Source organism: Panthera uncia, chromosome F2, assembly GCF_023721935.1.
Source record: "Panthera uncia isolate 11264 chromosome F2, Puncia_PCG_1.0, whole genome shotgun sequence".
NCBI classification, from domain to species: domain Eukaryota; kingdom Metazoa; phylum Chordata; class Mammalia; order Carnivora; family Felidae; genus Panthera; species Panthera uncia.
The window spans coordinates 36895235-36914837 of record NC_064812.1 but is presented as its reverse complement, the minus strand read 5'-3'; the positions used below and the strand labels follow the sequence as shown (position 1 = coordinate 36914837).

At 38.6% G+C, this 19603-nt stretch overlaps 1 protein-coding gene and 1 non-coding gene across 6 annotated transcripts in view; one reads left to right on the top strand and one right to left on the bottom strand.

Moving 5' to 3' along the window:
• SPAG1 (sperm associated antigen 1) overlaps positions 1-19603 on the top strand; it is a 67722-nt gene that overhangs the window by 558 nt on the left and 47561 nt on the right. Inside the window, exons 2-7 of one of the 5 annotated variants that reach the window (XM_049633037.1) lie at positions 2479-2620; positions 4414-4573; positions 11344-11469; positions 15655-15719; positions 16320-16429; positions 17029-17134. In XM_049633037.1, the coding sequence (XP_049488994.1) occupies positions 2481-2620; positions 4414-4573; positions 11344-11469; positions 15655-15719; positions 16320-16429; positions 17029-17134 (707 nt within the window). In that variant the 5' untranslated portion in view covers positions 2479-2480. Of the gene's footprint in view, positions 1-211; positions 2621-4413; positions 4574-11343; positions 11470-15654; positions 15720-16319; positions 16430-17028; positions 17135-19603 lie in introns of those variants that run through there. The other 4 variants (XM_049633036.1, XM_049633039.1, XM_049633038.1 and 1 more) reach the window with 4 other exon arrangements.
• On the bottom strand, positions 17205-17277 carry TRNAR-CCU (transfer RNA arginine (anticodon CCU)). Its single transcript has one exon. It is a non-coding gene; the product is annotated as a tRNA-Arg (tRNA).

Sequence of the window (19603 nt, the reverse complement as noted above, 5' to 3'; positions counted from 1 at the left end):
ACTGAGGGAGCGAGTTATGGGATGAACAAACGGGCTTTAGTTTCCTGCAGCTGACGGTGGCCGATGTTGGGACGGGGGTTGCTGGGATCCGCCGGCGGCGACCAGAGCTGGGGAATGGGGAGCAATCTCAGTGTCCTCAAGGGCCCGTTGACCTTTGGGTTGGCTGTAGAGTTGAGGGTTCCCGGCCTGTCCCTGACCAGCCTCCCCCGCCCCTCGGCGGCCGTGCTGTACACAAACCGTTGCTATGGCTGAGGAAGCCATTTCCTTTCGGTCTCTGCCTGCAGGGGGCGCTCGGCCCTGTGGTTTCTGGAAAGAAGGTGCCCAGGTGGAAGAAAACCGGTTTTCTTGTTGCGCATCACACTTTGCACTGGAGGTTATTTCTGCCCGCTGATTAGGGCATATGGGAAATGGATGTGGATCAGGATGATGATGAAGAGATTAAATCCAACTAGGACCGAGGTTTTTCCTAATCAAATTCCAAACATGTGGAAAGGTTCAAATGAGAGCGAATATTGTATGGTTTCCTTTTTGGAACTTGAAAATTAACATTTAGTAAGATGTGCATTGTGCCGGAAAACAACCCAAACAAACATGGTAATTTTCAAAAAGGATTTTCAGGGAAATGTTAAAACTGTGCAGAATGAAATTCATTTGCTTAGGTAAGAGATGACTCTGTTATTTCAAATGCTTTTCACTGTGATTTCTTCAAATCGTGAAATTTCAGGGGTTGCAAAATAAATTCAATTTGAGATCATGTATTTTAATCCTGTTGGATGTTTTTAAGTTTCTCCCGTGAAAGATCCTCCAACTCTTTGGAAAAATTCTAATGCAACCCATTCTGTTCTGGGCAGCGGCAATCATTTAAAAGTTCTTCATGTTGCTCTCCAGTAACTTCTACCCTTAAGGCTGTCCTTGTGATGGGACATATTCATCATCCTGGGCCTTGCCAGTATAGTGTGCAAACCATAATCTCAGTTCTCAGTTGGATTTCATCCAAGAGCTGATGAACTGTCAATCCCTTTTCTATGCCCAAGTCAAAGCCAGCAGGAACATGGAGAACCAGAAGCACCTCTCTTTCTGCAGAGGTCTGATGTAGGACCAGAATCCCAGAGGGCAGGCATGCTGGAGGAAATACTCCTGGTGAATTAGACCCATTGCTACTTAACTGTTTTAAAATTTATAAACCAATATGTTTTACTGCAGTGTTTTTAAACAATTTTGACAATGACTCATGATAAGAAATTTATTTGCAACGTGTGCATGTATTTACACACATTTGTCATTTGTATAGACATGAAATAAAAGTTTTTACAAAACAAGTATTTACTTTAATGGTATGTGAAGTAGTCAGATATTTTTGTTGCTGTTCTGTTCTGTCTCATTATAAGACAGTGCTAATCGCAACTCACTAAATTGATAGCAGGGGTTGCCACCTGCAGATGAAAAGCCTGGGTGTGATGCTAAGTATGTAGGCTCTGCAGTTGCCAACTGAGATTCAAATCCCCAGTTCACTATTTAATAGTTACATGACTTCAGCAGGTTACTTAAAATACCAACTTCCTTATCTGTAAAATAGTAATTATTAATTCCCCTCTCGAGAGTGTTTTTGAAGATTATGTGAGATAATCCATGGCATACAGTAACTTAGATCCCTAAGTGTTATTACAGCTCGTTACTTAAAATAAAACCTACCTGCTACAGTAGTTGAAAGATTAAATGAGGTAATGTATGTAAAGTTCTTAGGGTGGTGCCCAGCACTCATTTAGAACTGTGTATTTTTTGCTGTTGTTATTATTATCATCATAATTAGCAGCAGTATCATTAAAGTGAAACTGTCCAAATACCCCATTCCCATTTCAGCTCAGCATTTTTTTTTAAAAATTTTTTTAATGTTTATTTTTTTGAGAGAGAGATAGAGTATGAGCAGGGGAAGGGCAGAGAGGGAGACACAGAATCCAAAGCAGGCTCCAGGCTCTGAGCTGTCAGCACAGAGCCCGACGCGGGGCTCAAACTCATGAACCATGAGATCATGACCTGAGCTGAAGTTGGACACTTAACCAACTGAGCCACCCAGGTGCCCCTCAGCAAGTGTTTCTTAAAGGTCTAAGGCACTACTTATGTTAGTCCTGAATATATGATAATAAAGTAAAATCTCACAGTCTAGAAAGGAAGACAAAAATACATAATTAAAATACATGCCATGAGAAAGGTATGGGCACAGTGCCGTTAGAACACAGATCTGGGAGCTGTTCATTGATGTGACTGGGCAGCAGGGAATGTAAAGGCAGGGAATGACTTAACTGTTGTTATCAGGGAGAGAGAGTTTAAAATGAGCAGCCTTCCTTCTTAGAAAAAACACAGCTCCTTTTCCATAGACTTGAAAAATAAATGTTACAGAAATGCCTAGATGGTTACTACTATCCAAATTAAGTCTTACTATGTATATACTTCATAACTTTTTTCTGTGCTACATTTCAGCCATGACTACCAAAGATTATCCATCATTGTGGGGTTTTGGAACAACAAAAACATTTAAAATTCCCGTTGAACATTTGGATTTCAAGTATATTGAAAAATGTTCAGATGTTAAACACTTGGAAAAAATTCTTTGTGTGCTCAGGTAAGCATTCAAAAATCATTTTATGTTTCAGTATGCCAATTATATTGTGCCTTCTGAAAGTTGAAACTCTCAGAAATATTGCAGAAATTTTTCAAACATTGATGTTGTTTTTTTTGTTTTGTTTTGTTTTTCCCCCAAGTTAGCTTCCAAAATCACTGTTTTGATCCAGTGGTTAGTTTGATCCAGGGTTCTGGCTAGGTCTACTTCCAGCATGCCATTTAGTCTCATTAGTATTCAAGAGGATATTTTTCTTGCTTCCTCCACGTTTTCTAGGAGAAGGTAAAGTAGCCGTGGGAGTAGCCATTAGGAGATGAGGTTAGCTCACCAGCCTACCGGTTGATAAAGTTCTTTGGTACTCTCCCCCTCCATACTATCTGCCAACAAAGATGCTAACTTACTGTGAGCTGGTCACAAGGAGAGGATGACGGGAAGACCAGGATGTAGGACCAGAAGGCAGGGGATCCGGGCCTTCTCAGGGGGAGGACCCCGTGGTGGTGATTGTTAGACTTTAATATACATCAGATATGGTTGTTAAAAATGCAAATTTGAGGGTCCCATTCCCAGAGATCCTGCCTCGGGAAATCTGGGGTGGGGCCCAGGAACATATGTTTTTAAACAAGTGCCTGGCTGATTGACATGGAGGTGGTCAAGGGAGCCCATTCCAAGAACACTGCCCTGTGGCATACCAATGTGTGCCACCTATTTTGGATGTCATGGGGGGTTTTCCTTTCCTTCCTAATATTGCAGAAGCACTTGTGGAGCAGGAATTGCTCCTTTTGAGCACATCAGTAGCGTTCCTTTTGCTTGGTGGCAGTTCTGTATTTTTTCCCCTGTGACCCCCTTCCTCATCACTGTGTCCTCTCCTTTTTTTCTCTGTTACCACCTTCAGCCTCCTGTCCTCCCTAAGCATCCCTGCTTATGCCCAGCCAGAGTAGATGTCATAACGTCATCATTTCTGAAATGGAACGGTGAAAGATATCATATTTTTCCTTTTTTTCTCAGCAGTGTATGCACCTTTTCATTTATGTTTGGTCAAGGACTGATAAAGCAAATGAGAAGCTGGCACGATGGAAGAGTTTAAAAGCCATGTTATGTTGGTTCTAAGAAATTCTGTGAATGGCTTAATTAAATTACATTGCATTGGTTTGGAACTTATTTTAAAAATTTTAATTCGAAAGTGGGATTTTTTTTCAATTTTTCTAAAAATTTAAAAGTAAACAGGCTTACAAGAGAAATGGAAAGGATTGATTTTCCTTAAACAACAATGAACAGAGTTTTCCATTTAACTCTCTAGGAGTGAATTCTGTTCCTGGAGTGGTTGGTTAGAGATGTGTTGTTCTGAACCCTTCCTTTGCCATTTTCTTCCTATCCCTTTGGGGGAAAAAATTGAGCTACAAACTCCTCCTTGGAAGGGAAATCCAGTCTCGCTGTGTGCCTATCTCTAATATTTAATTTCCATTTGTAACTTAAAATTATCTTATGTAACAAAGTGAACACATGTTAAAGAGGAGAGAAAATGTTACTCAGCTTTCAAAATGTGTGATGGAAACTGGTGTCTTTGGGGCTCCATTTTTTCCTTCACGGCTTCACTCCATAGAGTAACGTAAAAATGGAGGTTGTGCTGGTTGAGGAAGGGGAGTGGGGAGCCCACACTCCGGCCTTCATCCCTGTGCAGGGGCTGCCCTGGAGATCTCCACAGAACCCCTCTGCTCCACAGAGCCCAGCCTGTAAACCACCAGACTACATGATCTCTAAATAAAGTGGTAACTCCAAAGTCTGAATTTTTTTTAAAGGTCTGGTGAGGAAGGATATTATCCTGAACTTACGGAATTTTGTGAAAAGCGCCTTAGAGGCTTGGCCCCTGAAAGTAGAGCTTTGAGGAAAGATAAGCCTGCAGCAACAGCATCCAGCTTTACAGCAGAAGAATGGGAAAAAATTGACGGTGATATAAAGGTATAGAGTGACCCCGGTTTTTGTGGGTTTTGTGACATTGTCACATTAAATATATGTCCACTTCACTTTTCCAAAATCGTAGACTTCTTTCTTTTTTTGTCACTGAAGGGCTTTTAGTGGCAATCACTTACGTGGTATTGGTTGCTTCTCATACGCAGGAGAATATTGTGAATGTGTATGTTTGTGTCTGTACATCCACGTGTGTATTTTGTTTAATTGTATATATTTTTTGATATTTATTTTTGAGAGAGAGGGAAAAACAGAGCACAAGTGGGGAGGGGCAGAGAGAGAGGGAAACACAGAACCTGAAGCAGGCTCCAGGCTCTGAACTGTCAGCGCAAAGCCCGACGCGGGGCTCGAACTCTCGAAGCAGGAGATCATGCCCTGAGCCGAAGTCCGACACTTAACTGACTGAGCCATCCAGGTGCCCCACATGTGTATTTTAAATGACTGAACAAAATTCTATCCTATCCTATGGAGAAAAATAATTCACTCAGCTTCTGTAAATAGAGCTCTACAAACATGTTGGTTTATAATTTCTTTTGTACCATCCTGGTTATTTCCTCGAGATAAATTATTAGTATTCAAGCTGCTTGATCAAAGGATTTGAATAATTCTAAGACTGTTGAAACACATTTGCATGTTCTCAGAAAAGTTGTGCCTTTTCGCCAACAGTATGTAAGAATGCCCGTTTAAGGCATTCTTCACTGGGGCCCTTGGATGGCTCAGTCGGTTAAGTGTCTGACTTCAGCTCAAGTAATGATCTCGTGTTCCGTGAGCTCGAGCCCTGCTTTGGGCTCTGCGCTGACAGCTCAGAGGCTGGAGCCTGTTTTGGATTCTGTGTCTCCTCTCTCTGCCCCTCCCCTGCTTACTCTCTTGTGCACATGCTCTGTCCCTATCTCTCTCTCAAAAATAAATAAACATTAAAAAAAATTAAGGTATTCTTCACTGGATACTGTAATCATTTTTTAATCAAATAATTGAAAACATGATAAGGATGTATTTGATTACTAGCAACATTAAATTTTTTTATCAGTTGAATTTCTTCTTTTAATAGCTATATCTTTAGTGATTTAGCTTTATTGAGGTATAATTTACATTCAATAAAAAATAGCAATGGTCTACATTTCACTGAGTTTTGACACATGTATATGCTATAAAACATTTCTATTAAGCCTAAAAAGTTATCTTGTGCCCCTGTGTAGTCAGTGCTGACTCCACACCCTGGTCCCTGGTAACCGCTGATCTGCTTTCTGTCATACGGATTTGTCTTTTCTAGACTTTCCTATAAATGTAGCCATACAGTATGTGTGGTCTTTTGTGTCTTCTGTCATTTGGCATCATGCTTTTGAGATGTGTCTATGTTGTTGCATGTTCACAGTTGGTTTCTTTTAATCACTGAGTAGTATTGAATTGTGTGGGTATCTCACAGTTTGTTTATCCACTTTCCGGTTGAGCAAAATGTTTTCCAAAGTGGCATAAGTTCCTGTTGCTGGGGTGCCTGGGTGGCTGGCTCAGTTGGTTAAGCATCTGCCTTCAGCTCAGGTCATGATTTCATGGTTCGTGAGTTGAAGCCCTGCATCAGGCTCTGTGGTAACAGCTCAGAGCCTGGAGCCTGCTTCAGATTCTGTGTGTCTCTCTCTCTCTGTTCCTCCCCCACTCATGCTGTCTCTCTCTGTCTCTCGATAATAAATAATCGTTAACAAAAGAAAAGTTCCTGTTGCTCTGCATCCTGGTTGGCAGTTCGTAATGCCAGTTTTGTTAATTTTAGCTATTTTATTAAGTATGCCGTGGTGTTTCATTGTGGTTTTAATTTCCATTTTAATGACCGACTTTCCTGAGTGTCTTTTCATGTGCTTATTTGCCATCCATAGATCTTCTTTTGTGAAAAGTCTTGAAATCCTTTGCCCATTAAAAAAAAATTGAATTATTTGTGTTCTTATTGAGTTGTAACACGCGTATCTTTCATTAGATACACCTTTTGCAGGTATTTTCTATATCCTGTGGATTCCCTTTTCATTTTTTTAATAGTGTCTTTGGAAGAGCAAAGGTTTTTAATTTGATGAAATCAATTTTTCTTTTACAGTCTGTACTTTGTGTCCTATTTAGGAAGTCTTTGTCTAATAATCCCGGATCCCCAAGTTCCTTCATATGATTCTTCTAGAAAGTTTCTAGCTTTAACTTTTAAATTTAGTTCTAGGATCAGTTATCATTTTTGGATACACACATACAATATAGGTATTCAAGGTTTCAAGCACCATTTTATGAAAGATTATCCTTTCCCCATGGAACACCTTGGTAGCATTGTCAAAAATGAATTGACCGTGTATGTACGGGTCTATTTCTGGACTCTCTATTCTCTTTCATTAATCTAAATGTCTCTCTTTACTCCAGTACCTCATTCTCTTGATTCTGGTAAGGCTTATATTAAGTCTTAAAATTGGATAGTACAAGTCCTCCAACTTTGTTCTTTTTTCATTGTTGTTTTAGCTCCTGTGGGTCCTTTGCTTGCCAGTTACTACAAAATAACTTGCTTGTCTTTGGGTTGGGATTGTGGTGAATTTATGGATCAATTTTGGAATAATTGACATCTTAACAATATTGAAATTCTCTGATCCATGAACATCATATGTTTTCTGTTCATTTAAGTCTTCTTTAAAGTTTTGTCCCAGTATCTTGTAGTTTTTAGTGTGTAGTTCTTGCATATTTTTTAAATTTATTCCTAAGTATATAATATACTTTATGCTATTGTAAAAGTTAATGTTTTTTATTTTTAAAAATTTTTTAAGTTTTATTTATTTATTTTGAGAGAGAGAGCGAGAGCATGCGTGTGGGAGGGGCAGAGAGACAGGGAGAGAAAGAATCCCAAGCAGGCTCTGCTTTGTTAGTGCAGAGCTTGATGAGGGGCTTAACTCACAAACTGTAGGATCATGACTTGAGCTGAAGTCAAGAGAAGGATGCTTAACTGATTGAGCCACCCAGGCACCCCAAAGTTAGTGTTTTTTAATTTCAATTTTTTTGCTTATTCTAAGTCACTCTAGTTACGAAATTTTATGTATGTACTATGTATTTATTTATTTTTGGTGTGATAAAATACATATCACACAAAATTTACCATCTTAGCCATTTTTAAGTGTACATTAGTGTTATATTCACATTGTTATATTCAGACATGAAAAAATTTTTTTAAATTTTTTTAAAGTTTATTTATTTTGAGAGAGAGCGTGTGAGCATGAGTGGGGGAGGGGCAGGGAGAGAGGGAGACCGAGAATCCCAAGCAGGCTCCATGCTGTCAGCACAGAGCCCGACACGGGGCTCAATCTCACAAACTGTGGGATCATGACCTGAGCTGAAACCAAGAATCACACGCTTAACTGACTAAGCCATTCCGGGTGCCCATTATGTTCAGAGATTTTTGAGTATACAGTTCAGTAGTGTTATATTCATCTTGTATAATCAATCTTCAGAACTTTATTATATAAAACTGAAGCTCTATACCCATTAAACAACAGTTCTCCAATTCCCCCTGCCTTCAGCCCCTGACAAACACCACTCTACTTTCTGTTTCATAAGTTTGACTAATGTAGATACCTCATATCAGTGGAATTTTAATTTCACTTTTATTTGTCCATTGCAAGTTTATAGTTTATGGTCTTCTTATATTGACTTTGCACTTTGCAATCTTGTTAAATTTACAAATTAGTTCTAGTAACTTTTTTTTAGATTCATTGGAATTTTTTATATTTAGGATCATGTTATCCACAAATAATAAAAGGTCTCCTTTGGCTTTTCCAGAATGGCTGCCTTTTATTTCTTTTACTTTCATTATTGCACAGGCTTGGCTCTCTAGTACAATGTTCAATAGAAATGGTAAGAGCAAATATCCTTGTCTTGCTCACAATATTAGGGAGATTATCATTCAGCTTTTTTTTCACCATTAAGTATAATGTTGCCTTTAGATTTTATGATGTGACCCTTTATAATGCTGAGGAGGGTCCCTTCTATTCCTTGTTTGATGAGAATTTTTATCATGAATAGTTACAGAAGTTTATAAATTCTTTTCCTGCATTGAGAGGAAAATAAGATTTTCTTTGTAGCCTGTTAATAAGGTATATTATGTGCACTCTTTTCAAATGTTATACCAATATAGCACTTGGGGATAAATTCTACTTGGTCATGATGTGTCTTTTTTATATATTGCTGGATTTAATTTGCTAAAATTTTTTGAAGTATATTTGTGTCTGCAGTCATGAGAGCTCCTAGTCTGTAATTTTCTTGTAATGTTGTTGTCTGGTATTGGTAACATGGTAATGGTGGCTTTTTAGAATGAGTTGGGACGTGTTCTCTCTTCCTGAATTTTCTAGGAAAGTTTGTATGTAATTACTGTTATTTCTTCCTTAAATATTTTCCAGAATTCACCATTGATACCATCTAGGTCTCAAGTTTTCTTTATAAGCAAGATTTTGACTATGAGTTAAATTTCTTGAACAGATATACAGTGCTATTCAGGTCATCTTTAGTGTTCTCTGTCTGGCTCCCTCTTCTTGGCTATTTGCACCCCGTATCTCTGCAGTCTTTGCCTCCCTGAAGCCTGCACTCTGTTCCTCTGAACTCAATGAGACCGCAGGGCTGTTTGGGTTGCCCTTCCCTATGTTGTAGCCTGGAAATTACAGGCAGTAAATTGGGACAGATGCAAGACTTACCTCATTTGTTTCCTTTCTTTCAGGGATCATTGTCCTGTGCTACCTATTGTGTAGTGTCTGAAAATCATTGTTTCATATATTTTATCTGGTTTTCTAGAGTTAAGCAAGAGGGTAAATCCAGTCCCTGATACTCTATCAGGGCCAGGAGGAGATATCCCTTTATTGATTTTTCTATTGCTGTGTTTCTTACTAATTTGTAAGAGATCTGTCGTATATAGTCTAAATTTTCTTTCAATTTGTCATTAGTCTTTTAAATCTTGTGTGTGGTGTTCTTCATGTTTATTCATTAAAAACATTTTATGTAATCACTCTTGGTTTTATCCTTTATTATCTTTTCTTGCATTTATATTTAGGAAAACTTCCTCTCCACCAGATACATATTTACTTGTGTTTCCTCAGAGTTCTTTGTGGTTTCCTTTTGCTGAAGAGATAACTTCCTAAAATGGATTCTGGAGAAATAGTTCTTTGTTGTTTTACTTTATTTATTCAGCATATTTTACTGGGTTGGATAATATATTTGAAGACAATTTTGAGGAATATGTATTCTCTAACCCAGAAAGCTACATTTTTAAAAACTTTCTCGTTTTGCCATTTTATTGACTTGAAATTGAAAATCTGGTAATTAATCTACGAGTTAAATTAGTAGTTTATGTCCAGAGTTCTTTGGCTTTATTTTCCAGGGAAAAACAGCTTAGTTTTAGTTGCAGAATCTGCTTTTTCCCAACCGTGTGTTCTTTCTCAGTCACCTCTTGATTTTGTCTCCTCATCTCCCTTTCTTTCATGCTTTTCCCTGCCACTTCTCCCTCTCTGTGCTGCTGCCCCCTGCCCCCCTTCTCTCTTTCTTTCTTCCTTTGTAATTCCTCCTCTTCCTTTTCACCTTTCTTCCCTTACTGTTTTTCTGTTTCTTCTTCTGTTTTCATCTGTCTGCCTCCTTTTCGTCTCCCTGCCTCCTGATACAGATAATATATTTTATCACTATATCAACCATGTCTAATTTAATATGGTTTGACATATATTAGACCCTCACTATATAGCTGCTGAATAATAATAATAGAATTTCACAGATAACAAAGAAACTTCTCAATTTCTGCCTAGAACCTGTAACAATTCAGTTTAATAAACATTATTATGAGCCTGTTATGTGCCAGGCACTGTGCTAGGTTCATACATCACGAAGATGAGACGAAGACATAGGTTCTGCCTCCAAAGGAATTTACAGAATGTGAGAGAGATGAACAATACATGGATGATTTTACTTTTTTAAATTTTTTTTTTCAACGTTTTTTATTTTTATTTTTGGGACAGAGAGAGACAGAGCATGAACGGGGGAGGGGCAGAGAGAGGGAGACACAGAATCAGAAACAGGCTCCAGGCTCCGAGCCATCAGCCCAGAGCCTGACGCGGGGCTCGAACTCACGGACCGCGAGATCGTGACCTGGCTGAAGTCGGACGCTTAACCGACTGCGCCACCCAGGCGCCCCAATACATGGATGATTTTAAATCTCTGTGCTAATACGTGGAGGAGGAGCATTTCTAGTCCAACCAGGAAGTTCAGGAAAAGCTTGTTTGAAGGGATGAGAGTAAGCTTGCAAGATAATGAAAGTAGGAAGGGCAGCACCATGTGAATGTGTGTAACAATACTGAACTGTACACTTAAAAATGGTTAAGGTGATAAATTTTGTTTTGTGTATTTTACCACAATTTAAAGGAAGAGTAGATTGGGCGCCTGAGTGGCTCAGTTGGTTAAGGGTCCAACTCTTGATTTTGGCTCATGGCATGATCTCACAGTTGGTGAGTTCAAGCCCCACATAGGGCTTTCTGCTGATGGCGCAGAGCATGCTTGGTATTCTCTATCTCCCTCTGCCCTCCCCTACTCATGCTCTCTGTCCTTAAAATAAATAAACATTAAAAAAAATAAAATAGCAGAAGAACATTACAGATAGAATGGCATGACCAAATTGTCCCCCAAAAAATGAACACTTAAGAAACTATGATGATGTATAGTCCTTTCTAACACCTGGTTAATTACTTCAAACTGTATGTTCACTTTCTTCTCCCTCTTCTCAGAGTTGGGTATCAGAAATTAAAAATGAAGAAAATAAAATATACTTTCATGAAACTGAAACATTTCCAGCGATGGAAGATAATTTGCCTCCAGTTCGTGGTTCAAACAGCCGTCTTCATGTTAGTAAGGTAGGCCATTTTGGTGTGGGGGTGGGGGGGGGGGGGGGGGGTTGTTGTTTATTGAGGGCACTAGCTCAGTTTAATCAGAGTAACCACAGTGTGATGTCCTCTGAGAGTTGGGGGTTATCCTTCAGCTGGCCGTGTGCTATTGCCTTCTTGAGTTGGCTGTGTTTCATCACCTGGTGATCAAAATGAAATGCCATTTCCCTTTGAAGACTTTCATCTTGAGCTTACTGCCTTTCTTCATTTTTCATTTGTTATGCCATGATCTTATGTGCTCATAAGATCTAATTGAGTGTGTGAGCATTTCAGGGAATAATTTTATCTGTCCAGTAGAAGCATAGAGGAAATAATTTGTAACATAATTAACTATGGACTTAAAGTACTCAAGCAGTTATATATGTCATTCCTCTGTTTATTGCATATTTTCCCCCCTTATTTCCCCAGCCCCTTGTGATGATTTTTCTGTGGTTGATCCCTATTTTGTTCTGTAGACCTGTCCTTTTTAACCCATGGGTTTCATAGAGAAAAAACCTGTTGGGAGTTCCAGGTCCATTTATATATATATTTTTTAATGTTTATTTATTTATTTTGAGAGAGAGAGAGCAAGAGAGAGGGTGAGTGGAGGAGATAGAGAGAGAGAGAATCCCACACAGAGCCCAACAGCACAGGGCCTGACACAGGGCTTGATCTCACTAACTGTGAGATCATTACCTGAGCCAAAATCCAGAGTCAGATGCTTAACCAACTGAGCCACCTATGTGCCCCCGGGTCCATTTATACTTAACTTCAGGTTAAAACTGAGCTTCTGAGCATCCACCTGACTCGGATATTATAGAATCTAAGCCATTGTCTCAAAAGCATTGGGAGTCTCTGGGCTCTCACATGGATCACACATTCCATTCCCTCTCCCCCCAATTTTTTCTTTTATTCCTATCATTTGTGGAAGATTGGCTACCCAGATCTCTTCATTCTGGATTAACTCGTTATTGTTCTTCTCATTTCTTCTTTGAATACTCAATTTTATTTAAAAAACATCCATAGCTCTTCATCACACAGCTCTCTGATAATTAACTTTCCTGCATCTTTTTACTCCCCATTAAGAATAACTCATATAACCAAGGTACACAGTAATATTGTAAGGATGCCACTGTCTGTAATCAATAAATTTGTTTTTATTGGACACCCATTTTGTGCTAAGTCTGTGCTGTAAAAATGTAACAGGAGGTTATATAGTTCAATGTGGTATTGTGATTATGAAAGTATAATCCGTGGATCCTGGGTGTCCCAGAGATCCTTCCAGAGGGTCTAGAAAGTCAATGCTATTTTAAAAAATAATGCTAATTCTTTGTCTTTTTCTCTGTGTTGACATTTGCAGCAGGTGCAGCTGCTGGTGTCTTAGCACAAATCAAGGCAGCGAGTGGGACCAAACTATACTAGGAGTTACTTTTCTCCACTGCTACCCATTTACAGTAAACATTCCAATTTAACTTAAAAATGTCTTCTATGAAACAACAAGACTTCTTTATTTTGTTAAATCTTGAGTCTTGAAAAAAACGTTGAAAAAAAAAATTAAAAAAAAAAAAAAAAAAGGGGCGCCTGGGTGGCGCAGTCGGTTAAGCGTCCGACTTCAGCCAGGTCACGATCTCGCGGTCCGTGAGTTCGAGCCCCGCGTCAGGCTCTGGGCTGATGGCTCGGAGCCTGGAGCCTGTTTCCGATTCTGTGTCTCCCTCTCTCTCTGACCCTCCCCCGTTCATGCTCTGTCTCTCTCTGTCCCAAAAATAAAATAAAAAACGTTGAAAAAAAAAAATTTAAATCTTGAGTCTTGAGAACTTATCTTTTTAATATTCTGTGTGACAAAATATGAAGTATTCAAAAAATGCTTCAAGAGCTGCCAAGGTGGCTCAGTCAGTTAAACATCGACTCTTGATCTTGGCTCAGGTCATGATCTCATAGTTCGGAGGATCGAGCCCCATGCATCGGGCTCTGCGCTAACAGCATGGAGCCTGCTTGGAATGTTCTCTCTCTCCCTCTCTCTCTCTCTCTCTCTCTCTCTCTCTCTCTCTCTCTCCCCCTCTCCCCCTCTCCCCCCAACCCTCACCATGTCAAAATAAATAAGAACACACACAAAAAAACCCGAAAAGCACTTCATGGTGAAGAGAAATCTAGGTTATTTTGAGATTTGTAGGTTGAGTTCAGTTGCCAGCTTAAGTAACCACTTTTTCCTGGAACAGTTTTTAACTTGAAAGAGTGATTGACAGACAAATTGTGGTTATTCAGACTTGGGTGTTTGACAGACACTGTATTGAAAATGAGTCAATTGGGAGTGTCACTTTAAGGAAAAGAACTGACAGTGGTTTTTGCTAGTGGTAAAATCTGAGCTTTCAAGTGCAGCTTAGAGTATTTCAGAATCTTACATGGCTCTTAAATACTTGTGACAAAAAAATTTCTCCTTAAGGGAATACTTAAAGACTTTTCTGATGAGCTCCATGCAGATATTAACAGATACGATTTTTATTTTTATTTGTTTACTTTTTAAATGTTTATTTTGGGAGGAGAGAGGGGGGGTGGGGACAGAGGATCCAAAATGGGCTGTGCACTGACAGCAGGGAGCCCAGCACTGGTTTCAAATTCACCAATAGTGAAATCATGACCTGAGCCGAAGTGGGACTCTCAACCGACTGAGCCACCCAGGTGCCCCAAGATTTTTAAACTGTATAATGAAATGTAGGAATATTTGGAAGATCTGCATAACTCCAAGTGACCGATGCCCAATGTTACAAAATTGTGCATAGGTAAATGACCCATTCAAAGTGGTTTCAGATTGTGACTAACTTTTAAGAAACCATTTAAGAAACTGTTGAGCATTATGGCTATTGTTTGCTTTCCTCTCTTTCCCTTCTGGTGCTTGTAGGGGGCATGTGACCGAGGTTGGGCTGCTGAATGGCAGGGAGCTAGTGCCTGCTTAGGGATGGGCACCTGACCCAAGCTAGCCAATCCTCTATCCTTCCCTGGGATTTCTCTAACTGAAGTTAGAGAGGAGTCATGCTCCTTTTCCTTCCTTCCTTCCTTCCTTTCTTTTTTTTTTTTCTTTTTATAAAGACTTTAATTTTTTAATTTTAATTTTAATTTTATTTATTTATTTATTTATTTTTATTTTTATTTTTGGGACAGAGAGAGACAGAGCATGAACGGGGGAGGGGCAGAGAGAGAGGGAGACACAGAATCGGAAACAGGCTCCAGGCTCCGAGCCATCAGCCCAGAGCCTGACGCGGGGCTCGAACTCACGGACCGCGAGATCGTGACCTGGCTGAAGTCGGACGCTTAACCGACTACGCCACCCAGGCGCCCCTTAATTTTAATTTTAGAGAGAGAGAGAGAGCATGTGATTGGGAGAAAGAGGGAAAGGGGCAAAAGGAGAGAGAGAATCCCAAGCAGGCTTCATGCTCGGCGCAGACCCCAACTCGGGGCTCAATCCCATGACTCTGGGATCAGGACCTGAACCAATCAAGAGTCGGGTGCTCAACCGACTGAGCCACCCAGGTGCCCTCTCCTTTTCCTTTCTGATTGGGAGTCCCGTGAGTTTATAATCCCACACTGCTTGTGGCCACTATGCCTGCTACGTGGAAAAAAGAGCCAGCGGGGAAAAGGAAATCAGTAGGCAGAAAGAAACAGGGACTGGGGACAAGGGGAGAGTGGAAGAGCTGGAGAGAGTATCAGAATCTTCTATCTAGCAATACCGCTGCCTCTTCATCAGTTTGGTTACATAAGCCAATAGTTTATTTTTTTAATAGAATTAGTCCAAGTTGGGAATCTGTCATTTGAAACAAAACTATTCTAATGCACCAAAGTAGTTAATCTTATTTCTCCAGTGCCTAGGTTTTAAAAGACTGATAGTTCATTACTTTTTTGTTATAAGAAAATCACTAAAAATGAAATTTCACACATGCAAGTTTTTAAATTTTATATATGTACTTAAAGTCCTGTAGATCGCTCCCAGAATTAACTACCAATTTAAAATCCTTTTTTTTTTAACATACTGTATGTTATAGTTAACAATACTGGAGTTGTTATAACTTCAAGAGTACCTATTTTTCTTAATCGGTATATCTTAATCCAATACTTCACATTGTGTTTATCATAAAATCTGCTAATCTTAAATATGTCTCATAAAATATGATTTTATTCTTTCAGGAAAAATATTCTAATAGTAGACCAACTAAAAAGAAAATCCCAAGGGATTATGCAGAATGGGATAAGTATGTTTTATATTTCTTTATATAAAACTTGTCACTGAAAAATTCTCTATCATAGAATATTGTAGTAATCTCTTACTTATTATAAATCTGAACTACCAAGTTACTTTGGCAGAGTACTAAGAGTATCTGGTCTAAGCACTTTTGATCTTCATTTTTCACTGAATAAATATCTATAGCATCCTTTTGTTTATAAAAGCAACCAAAAATAGGTAATCCTAATGCTCACTGAAAAGAAAAAAGAACAAAAATTTTAAATAGATAAATTAATTATAATTTTAATTACAAAGTTCTGAACAGTTTCGGTCTGATTAACATGTATATCCTCTTCCCTCTCTCTCTGCTCCTCCCCTGCTTGCACTCTCTCTCTCTCAAAAATAAATAAACGTTAAAAACAAAACAAAACAAAACAAAAAAACCCCATGTAGATCCTCAATGAGTTGCATGGTTTCTAAGAGTGAAACAGGTAATTTGTGGCATAAACCTATTACGCATTTTCAGAATATGTGTCTAAAGGCACAGTGGTACAAGTATAAGAATATCAATAATATATTTTATTTTCTTATAATGTACATTTTTTCAGTTTTTTTCCTTTCATTTAAGATTTGACGTGGAAAAAGAATGTTCAAAAATTGACGAAGATTACAAAGAAAAAGCCGTAGTAAACAACAAGTCACATTTGTCTAAAATTGAGACAAGAATAGACACAGCAGGTAATTGGGGAAAAATAAGAATAATTTAGTAGTCTTTACAGTTTACATTTTAAAAATTATAGTAAAAGCTATTAGGTCTAGAAGGTCTAGAAGACATTCTTTTTAAGCAGTACAGATTTCCATTAAAAGTTCATGGATTTTCTCCTAGAGTTGACCACCTCTAACAAATTCAGTTCCATTCTTTACCTAATTTTATGAGTAATAGTTACACTGAGGTTTAGTAAGACTCAAAAATATAAGAATAAAACTATGTTTTTACTATAATTTTTCACTTTTTTTCAAATCCTCTTTTTCTCCAGATACCTCATTTTTTTTCCTTTTACCTCAAAATAAAAAGATATAGCAGTTTGTTTTCATTTGAAGTCCATAGGTGTATAGCTCCTTTAAAGTGAAGTAAAACCAATAATAGAAAAAATCTAAACACTCACAAATTGTGATGATTTAAAGAAACATTTCCTAAACTTAAGAAACCTCCTATTTCCTTTTATTTCCTTCACAATTTACTGCTTCTGTTGAAGTAAGCATTCTTGGATTTAAATTTTTTTTAAATTCTATTCAATTATATATTTTTTTATTTATAGCAGATAATTTATTTCTAGGTCTAACTGAGAAAGAAAAGACTTCCCTTGCTACTCGTGAAAAGGAAAAAGGAAATGAAGCTTTCAACTCAGGAGATTATGAGGAAGCTGTGATGTATTATACTAGGTGAGCAGATTTTTCTGTGATTTATGTTGCTTTTTTTTTTTTTTTTTTTTTTTTTTTTAAGTAGGCTCCAAGCCCAACATGGGGCTTGAACTCATGACCCTGAGATCAGGAGTCACATGCTCTACCAACTGAGCCAGCCAGGAACCCTTTGTAGTGGTTTAAACTTCCCATTAAAAAAAAAAAAAAGATAATGTTTCTATTTAATTGTTGAAATGATATAAATAAAAAGTCTTTCAGAATCATTTAAGATATTATACTTATGATTTATCATAAATTTACTTGTGTTTGGTTTGTTTTTTAAATACTTTTTCTCAACCCTTTAAGCTCCCCACCCCATCCCCAGTTTTGACAGAGGTCCTAACTTTCCTATTTGACAGAGAAAATAGAAGGCATCTGAATGGAACTGTACAGAAAGTCCATATAGCATAGAGGTTAAGAATTCAGGTTCTGTAGTCATACTGCCTAGATTTAATCATGACACTTATGATACTACCTCCCACCACAGGGTCTTTGCATATGCTTGGTCTCTGTGTAAAATATTCTTTCCTTTTCTCATTATCTAGTTAATTCTAACTTACCTTCAGGTCTCATCCCATGCTTTACTTCTTTGGGGGAAGTCTTCCTTTACCTCCCAGACAAGGTTAAATCTTTACCCTACTCCACTCCTCCCCACCCTTGACCCCCAATTTATACGCTCTTGTAGCAGTCTTGCCTCTCCTTTTTTTTTTTTAATTTTTTTTTTTTGACATTTATTTATTTTTGAGACAGAGCATGAACAGGGGAGAGGCAGAGAGAGAGGGAGACACAGAATCTGAAACAGGCTCCGGGCTCTGAGTGGTCATCACAGAGCCCGACGCGGGGCCCGAACTCACGGACCGTGAGATCATGACCTGAGCCGAAGTCGGACGCTTAACCGACCAAGCCACCCAGGTGCCCCCAGTCTTGCCTCTCATTTGTGGTACTTGTTGGAGGTATAATTTAAGTTCGTGTGATTTGATAGTAAGTAGACTGTAAGCTCTGTCAGAACATAGTGCCCTTGTCAGTTTTTTTATACCTTTGTATCCCCAGTGTCCAACAAAGTTCTTGGTTCATAGTAGATGTTCAATAAATACTTATCTGAGCTTTTGAAGCTCTTATAGTCCATGAAAAGTAGACTAATTTCCTAAAACATTGTTACAAACTAATTGTGCTTATAGAATCCCTTACACCATCTTAGAAATAAACTCTCTACAAACTTTTATCCACCTTTGAAAAGAAGATTTTCTTTTTCAATGTTGTGTCACTAAAGCATTTTATCTCCACTGATTAGGTGGACATACAAGGTATGTTCTTTTATTCAGTATAGTCTTCCCCTTTCAGATAGATGGACATCAATACTGATGTTCTTTTTTTGTAGATTTCCACCAGTGGAGTATCTTAGTCTATTATAGGGAACAAAATTTTTCTTGTCTTTTAAGAAATCATAGAGGGAGGGGCACCTGGGTGGCTCAGTCGGTTAAGCTTCCAACTTCAGCTCCGATCATGATCTCACAGCCCGTGAGTTTAAGCCCCACGTTGGACCTTGTGCTGACAGCTCGGAGCCTGGAGCCTGCTTCAGATTCTGTGTCTCCCTCTCTCTCTCGGCCCCTCCCCTTTGTACTCTGTCTCTCTGTCTCTCTCAAAAATAAACATTAAGAAAAAAAATTAAAAAAAAAAGAAATCAAAGAGGGAAAAAGTAAAGCGGCATGGCATAATGGCTAAAGGAACTCAGACTGCCACTTTCTGACGTCAGGCAGATTCCTCACCTCTCTTGCCTCAGTTTTCTCAGTGTGATGACGCTGGTGTAGTGCCTACTTCGGAGCAGCTGTGAGGACTAAATAAAGCAAATACTGAAAGGCAGGATAACGTGGTGGTAACAATAGCAGGTGCTGGAGTAGACTGGGTTTGAGTCCTGATTCTCATTTACTAACTTGTGGCCTTGAGCATGTTACTTAGCCTTTCTGTTACATCATTTTTTTTCATCCGTAAAGTAGGAAGAGCAGTAATGTGAGCAGTAAATTTAGAGCAGTAATGTCTTTCGTGGATTGTAGTGAGAATTAAAGGAGCTCAGTGTTGAGTGCCTGGCACGTGGGAAGTGCTCAGTGTCAAGTACTTGTATTAGTTATCCTTACTTGTATTTTCTGTGTTTGGTCTCTACCCAACCATGTCATTGCTCTATAATTATCTTTAATGATCTTAGTAAATTGCTACGTTTTCTGGCTCTTCCATTTTCATCTTCTATTCTTCTGGATTTAGAAAATTCAACGCACCAATACCCTTATCTTTCCTATACTTTGGAATACATTATTTCACAGCATTCCAAATCAACTTTTTAAACAGCAACGAACTAGGTTTTAAGTTCCTTCTCTCATCAGTTATTTTGCATTCATACTCTTAGCACAACAAAATGTGCTCGTAAAGTCCGTATTCCTCAGTTACTACTACTCTCCT